The sequence below is a fragment of the Citrus clementina genome, unplaced genomic scaffold (genome assembly GCF_000493195.1).
Source record: "Citrus clementina cultivar Clemenules unplaced genomic scaffold, Citrus_clementina_v1.0 scaffold_9, whole genome shotgun sequence".
Taxonomy (NCBI): Eukaryota; Viridiplantae; Streptophyta; class Magnoliopsida; order Sapindales; family Rutaceae; genus Citrus; species Citrus x clementina.
In genome coordinates this window covers 5579209-5585482 of record NW_006261964.1, presented here as the reverse complement: position 1 = coordinate 5585482, position 6274 = coordinate 5579209, and the positions used below count along the sequence as shown (strand labels likewise).

General features: G+C 31.6%; 2 protein-coding genes across 2 annotated transcripts; both read right to left on the bottom strand.

Moving 5' to 3' along the window:
• Positions 1 to 734: 734 nt before the first annotated feature.
• LOC18033106 (probable glutathione S-transferase) lies at positions 735 to 1829 on the bottom strand. The gene is made up of 2 exons (XM_006420175.2): positions 1410 to 1829; positions 735 to 1271 (listed from the first exon to the last, which is right to left on the bottom strand). The coding sequence occupies exons 1-2, from the start codon at positions 1725 to 1727 to the stop codon at positions 879 to 881; spliced, it is 711 nt and encodes a 236-aa protein (XP_006420238.1). The 5' UTR covers positions 1728 to 1829; the 3' UTR covers positions 735 to 878.
• A 3019-nt stretch (positions 1830 to 4848) lies between these two features.
• Positions 4849 to 5920, bottom strand: LOC18032596 (probable glutathione S-transferase). The gene is made up of 2 exons (XM_006420174.2): positions 5544 to 5920; positions 4849 to 5405 (listed from the first exon to the last, which is right to left on the bottom strand). Exons 1-2 carry the CDS (start codon positions 5853 to 5855, stop codon positions 5013 to 5015), a joined length of 705 nt encoding a protein of 234 aa, XP_006420237.1. The 5' UTR covers positions 5856 to 5920; the 3' UTR covers positions 4849 to 5012.
• Between the last annotated feature and the right edge of the window lie 354 nt (positions 5921 to 6274).

Here is a 6274-nt window from a genome sequence, read left to right as displayed (position 1 = left end):
TTTTCATTATTTAAAAGTTGGACACGTGGCAAAATAAGATTTTATCCTTATATGTTAATTTAAATGGTTTAATTTTTCTAGTAGAAATAATAAGTAGGATTTTGCTTAATTTGGGGTTGGAGAAGAACGAGGGCAATGTAACTGAAAGAATGATTCTTGTAATAGAAAAATTTTGAGAATTCTAAGAGAATTGCTTTTTTTTTATTCGTTTGATCCTTATCCCATGCATGCTTCAATTAATCGTGAGAATATTTATACATACATGACAAGTAATAAATGGATATAAAGTAAATAATGCTCATGCGCCAAATGCTCTTCCCATTATAGTATATTGATGAAATGTTTTTCTTGTTTAATTTAATTTAAATAAAATAATTTTTTCATTACATGGGAGAATCTCCACTTAATTGCGAATGAATATTGGGTTAAAGGCAATATTCCTCCATATCTAAATGAGTTTTTGAACATGAATTAAACTCTTAGATTTCAATATGGTATAATGGACAAATTCACCAATGAGTGGACCCAAATTATCTTTTTATGTGACAAGGATCTAACAAAAAAAAATTGATGTGCACATAACAGATGTTAATTAAGGAAAAATCCTACATTAATATAGGATGAACTTTAGGCTATGGAGATTGAAGCTCTTTATCTCTTGATCTAGCTACACATTCCATATATCTGAAAAAATTGTTCCATAAAAGTAATGTATAATTTTTGTCCCGTCAAAGTATAATAAATATGTCATAGCTCTTCTTTATTTTCTCAATACAGATTCAACTTGACCCAAAGTACTTGCAATAATAAAAAACAATAAAATCATACAGAGCGTACAAAAAGGAGACACGTGCAGAGACGATAATTCGATTAATTAATTAATTTTCAAGTTTGGTCTCCGCCAGTTCACGGATTGTAGCGTCAATCTCCCGATGTTTGACGCGCTCGTGCAAATAGATAAGCAATTTCTCCCTCGGTGGCAGGGTTTCTTTGATCAAAGGGTTATCCAGAAACTTGCTTTTCCATGCAGTAATGGCTGGAAATCTTTTCGGGTCAAGAAATTGAATGGATGCAATTTCTTCCCAAATTGGTATAAGGTAATTGATCCATCCAATTGCAATTTCCAAATACGCATATTTGTTCTCTCCTCCAAAGTAGCTTTTTCCTTTGAGTTCTCCCTCTATCTTCTCCAAAACTTCCATTGTTGCTTTCAGAGCATCCTCTTTTTCCTCTCCTTTGGTACACGTTGACTTCCATGCAGTTTGCATCAGCTAAAAATAAAAAATTAGGAGGCCAAACCAGTATTTTAGTTCAGAGAGAACTTTTAACCGAAAAACCACAAACTTGTTTTGAAAAAATCAAATCGAAGTTTTAATTGAATTCAAAGTTGTGAAAACTTTAACACTGACCTTTTCATCTGCAAATTTAGCCCAAAATCGAGCCATGGCTCTTTCATAAGGATCTTGAGGGAGCAACGGATCTTGTGGCCATGTCTCATCGATGTACTCCAGAATAACAAGCGACTCAACTATCACTTTGTCATCATGAACAAGCACAGGAACCTTTTTATGAACTGGGTTCAGCTCAAGAAGCCTGGTGCTTTTGTTAAAGATGTCTTCTTCAATGTATTCAAATTCAACACCCTTTAGCTTCAATGCCCATACTACCCTAAACACAAAAGGACTACACCAAAACCCCAAAACCTTCACTTTTGTTGCCATAATCATCTGCTATTGTGATTTGTGAATGTGAGGTGAGATCTATCCACACACACACGCTCACTTCTAGATAAGTGGAAAACTAGATTTTTATAATAATTACAAGTTAGAAGACAAGATAGACGGCAACTTTGACTGCTGTAGATTATTATTATTTTTTTTTTTATTGGTTACATATAAATTAAAGAATCCAACTTTTATGCTACATACACACGACCTTTAATGTATGTGGAATTTTTCTCGAGAATGCGACACTTCTTGAGAGGCAAGGCATGACTTAATTAACCTGCGTGTGTGTTTTTGCCATTGACGGTGTTGAGTTCTATGAGGACATTTGAAATTTCAAAAGTCTAGTTTCTAATTTTTTTTTCATTTCAATGTTTTATATGCAACAATATCCTATGTAGAGATGAGAACTTCTCCCCTTTTTTAATTTAAAAATAGATCCTTGTTAAAATATTTTTCTAACACTATTTTACAAAAGAATTTAATTTCTAGAGGTGGACATGGGTTGAATTGGATTCAGTTTATAAAAATCCAACTCAATCCATTGTTAATTGGGTTGAGAAGAATTAATAAATTAAACAAATAAACATGTCAAATCCAACCCTTAAATCATCAGCAATGGTTTGGTTGGGTTGGGTTGATTGAATTGATCAAAATTAAAAATACAAAAAATTCAAATATAAAAGTTTAAAAAATGATTTGGAATTTAAAATTAAATTCAAATAGTAACAAAGCACATAATTCCCCATCATAAAACTAAATATTTTCCATTGTAACCAACATCTAACGATAAATAATATGATGTTCTTTTCTTTTTAAATGTTTTTAGAGTTTTTTTAAAATAGATTTCATAAGTTTTATACGATGGATGGTTGAAAAAAAAATTATAATAAAAATAAAATTGGGATTAGTTGAGATATTTTAAGGGATAAAAATTAATTTCAAATTTTTAATGGATTTAATTAAAAAGTGGGGGGCTAGTTAGATAAAATAAGGGAGTCAATTATCACCACTTAATAAATTGGCCGAATCAACCCATTATGACCCAATCAACCTATATTAATTTAACTAGATTGAGTTAGATTAAATTGGGCCTTAGTAAACCGATAGAATTTTCTTGTCTAAATTGAGCCTGCAGTATGATGATTTGGGTGGTGGTACAGTGATGCAGCCCCCAAGATATGGTCAAGGGCTTAAGGCTATCCTGTCTCATGATGCTTGCAGCTCCTCCAGGTAGTATTAAGTCTTCAAGCTATTATTATTTTTGCTTGATTTTCTTTAGAGAGTTGTTATTATTATTATTTGTTAAAATTTAAGTGATGACATCCACTAAACTATTTTATAAACCCATCTTTTCAAAAGATCTATTATTAAATATATAAAAAAATATTTTTTTTTAGTTATACACCCACTAGGATGCCTAATGCAGCCTCTGTCCCTTAACTAAAATTTACTACTCCCATTATTTTACTAAATAAACTCATCTTTGAAACCATTTATACAACCGTTATTTGCAAAATTCTGATAAAAAGAGAGAAGCTTCCTAATTCTTTGTAGGCTTCCAAATTTATGAAGACATAACAGGCAGTTCTTGCATATTATAGAACATAGGCCTAATCATAGGATATCATCTTATTCTTTCTAAATATTTGATTTAAAGATGAAATATACATTACACACAGCATTGCAACTTTAATTCTCCGATGCACAAAAGTCGGCATAATCGCTTCTGCTCGCTTGTGAAAATAGGCAAGCGTCTTGTCCCTGGGTGGCAAGTTTTCTTTGATGACAGGGTGTTTCAGAAACTTGGTGCTCCATTCAGCAATGGCCGGGAATTTCTAAGTGTAACACCTAAGTGTAACAACAACATTAATAGTCCAACATAAATTCATAATTGATTACATCACAATATCTTGTGATATATACCTTACTGCAGATCTGTTTGATTATTCATTATTTTTAAGTGTCTTTTCTAATAGGTATAGGCTTTGAAAATTGTTAATTTGTTAAGAGTAAGGCTCCCTTAGGTCCTTCTCGAACTAGCTGCTAGTTGTATTCTTTGCAATTCTTTTATTTTAATAAATTTATCAGGTATTAATATATTATATATACAACGGGAGATATTCGTTATTTCCAAAAACTTAAAATTTTTAAAAATGAGTGATGCTATATTTATTTAGTTGGAATATTTTGTTTATATTTTAATTTATGTGAAATGATAAAATTTAATAACTAACTATCACTTAAGTTAATCAAATAATGTCACATCAATTGGAATATAAATTAGTTATCCTAACTAAACTAGTATAACATTATTATTTTTAGCAACAGAATGTTAGTAGAATATAAAAAAATGAATGTTCTATACATACCTCCAAATAATTGATGCATATATTTGATATTTTTAACTCAGCTTATAGTGGGTCCGTCTATCTTATAAAAACTTATTATCATTGTAACATACAATTATTGTAAGGTAGTTTTTTTTTCATCTTATTTTATAGCTTTTAAATCTAAAATCTTTAAGAGTCTGTTTATAGAATTTCTCCTAATTATATGAAGTTGACAAAAATGATAAGAACTAATGTATGATGCCCTTTTGGAAACAATTAATTTGCCCAATAATTATACTAGCAACATAAATTCTAATAGAAAATAAGTTTAATCAATGCTCAGGGGCGCCAAATGCTCTTCCCGTTATAGTATATTGATGAAATGTGTTTCTTGTTTAATTTAATTTAAATAAAACAATTTTTCATTACATGGGAGGATCTCCACTTAATTGCAAATGAATATTGGGTTAAAGGCAATATTCCTCAAGATCTAAATGAGTTTTTGAACATGAATTAAACTCATAGATTTAAATATGTAATAATAGACAAATTCACCTATGAGTGGATCCAAATTATCTTTCTATGTGATAAGGATCTAACAAAAAAAAAATTGATGTGCACATAACAGAAGTTAATTAAGGAAAAATCCTACATTAATATAGGATGAACTTTAGGCCATGTTTATAAGATTGAAGCTAATCTTCAACTCTTTAACTCTTGATCTAGCTACAAATTCCATATATCTGAAAAAATAGTTCCATGAAAGTAATGTATAATTTTTGTCCCGCCAAAGCATAATAAATAGGTCATACCTCTTCTTTATTTTCTCAATACAGATTCAACTTGACCCAAAGTACTTATAAAAATAATAATAACAATAATAATAAAAAACAACGAAATCATACAGAGCGTACAGAAAGGAGACACGTGCAGAGATGATAATTCGATTAGTTAATTAATTTTCAAGTTTGGTCTCCGCCAGTTCACGGATTGTAGCGTCAATCTCCCATTGTTTGACGCGCTCGTGAAAATAGATAAGCAATTTCTCCCTTGGTGGCAGGGTTTCTTTGATCAAAGGGTTATCCAGAAACTTGCTTTTCCATGCAGTAATGGCTGGAAATCTTTTCGGGTCAAGAAATTGAATGGATGCAATTTCTTCCCAAATTGGTAGAAGGTAATTGATCCATCCAATTGCAATTTCCAAATACGCATATTTGTTCTCTCCTCCAAAGTAGCTTTTTCCTTTGAGTTCTCCCTCTATCTTCTCCAAAGCTTCCATTGTTGCTTTCAGAGCATCCTCTTTTTCCTCTCCTTTGGTCCACGTTGACTTGCATGCAGTTTGCATCAGCTAAAAATAAAAAATTAGGAGGCCAAACCATTGTTTTAGTTCAGAGAGAACTTTTAACCGAAAAACCACAAACTTGTTTTGAAAAAGTCAAATCGAAGTTTTAATTGAATTCAAAGTTGTAAAAACATTAACACTCACCTTTTCATCTGCAAATTTAGCCCAAAATCGAGCCGTGGCTTTTTCATAAGGATCTTGAGGCAGCAACGGATCTTGTGGCCATGTCTCATCGATGTACTCCAGAATAACAAACGACTCAACTATCACTTTGTCATCATGAACAAGCACAGGAACCTTTTTATGAACTGGGTTCAGCTCAAGAAGCCTGGTGCTTTTGTTAAAGACGTCTTCTTCAATGTATTCAAATTCAACACCCTTTAGCTTCAATGCCCATACTACCCTAAACACAAAAGGACTACACCAAAACCCCAAAACCTTCACTTTTGTTGCCATAATCTTCTGCTATTGTGATTTGTGAATGTGAGGTGAGATCTATCCACACACACACACTCACTTCTAGATAAGTGGAAAACTAGATTTTTATAATAATTACAAGTTATAAAACAAGATAGACGGCAACTTTGACTACTGTAGAATATTTATTTATTCGATTGGTTACATATAAATTAAAGATTCCAACTTTTAGCTACATACACGACCTTTAATGTATGTGGAATTTTTTCTCGAGAATGCGACACTTCTTGAGAGGCAAGGCATGACTTAATTAACCTGCGTGTGTGTTTTTGCCATTGACGATGTTGAGTGTTGTGAGGACATTTGAAATTTCAAAAGTCTAGTTTCTAATTTTTTTTTCATTTCAATGTTTTATATGCAACAATATCCTAGGTAGAAATGAGAACTTCTCCCCCTTT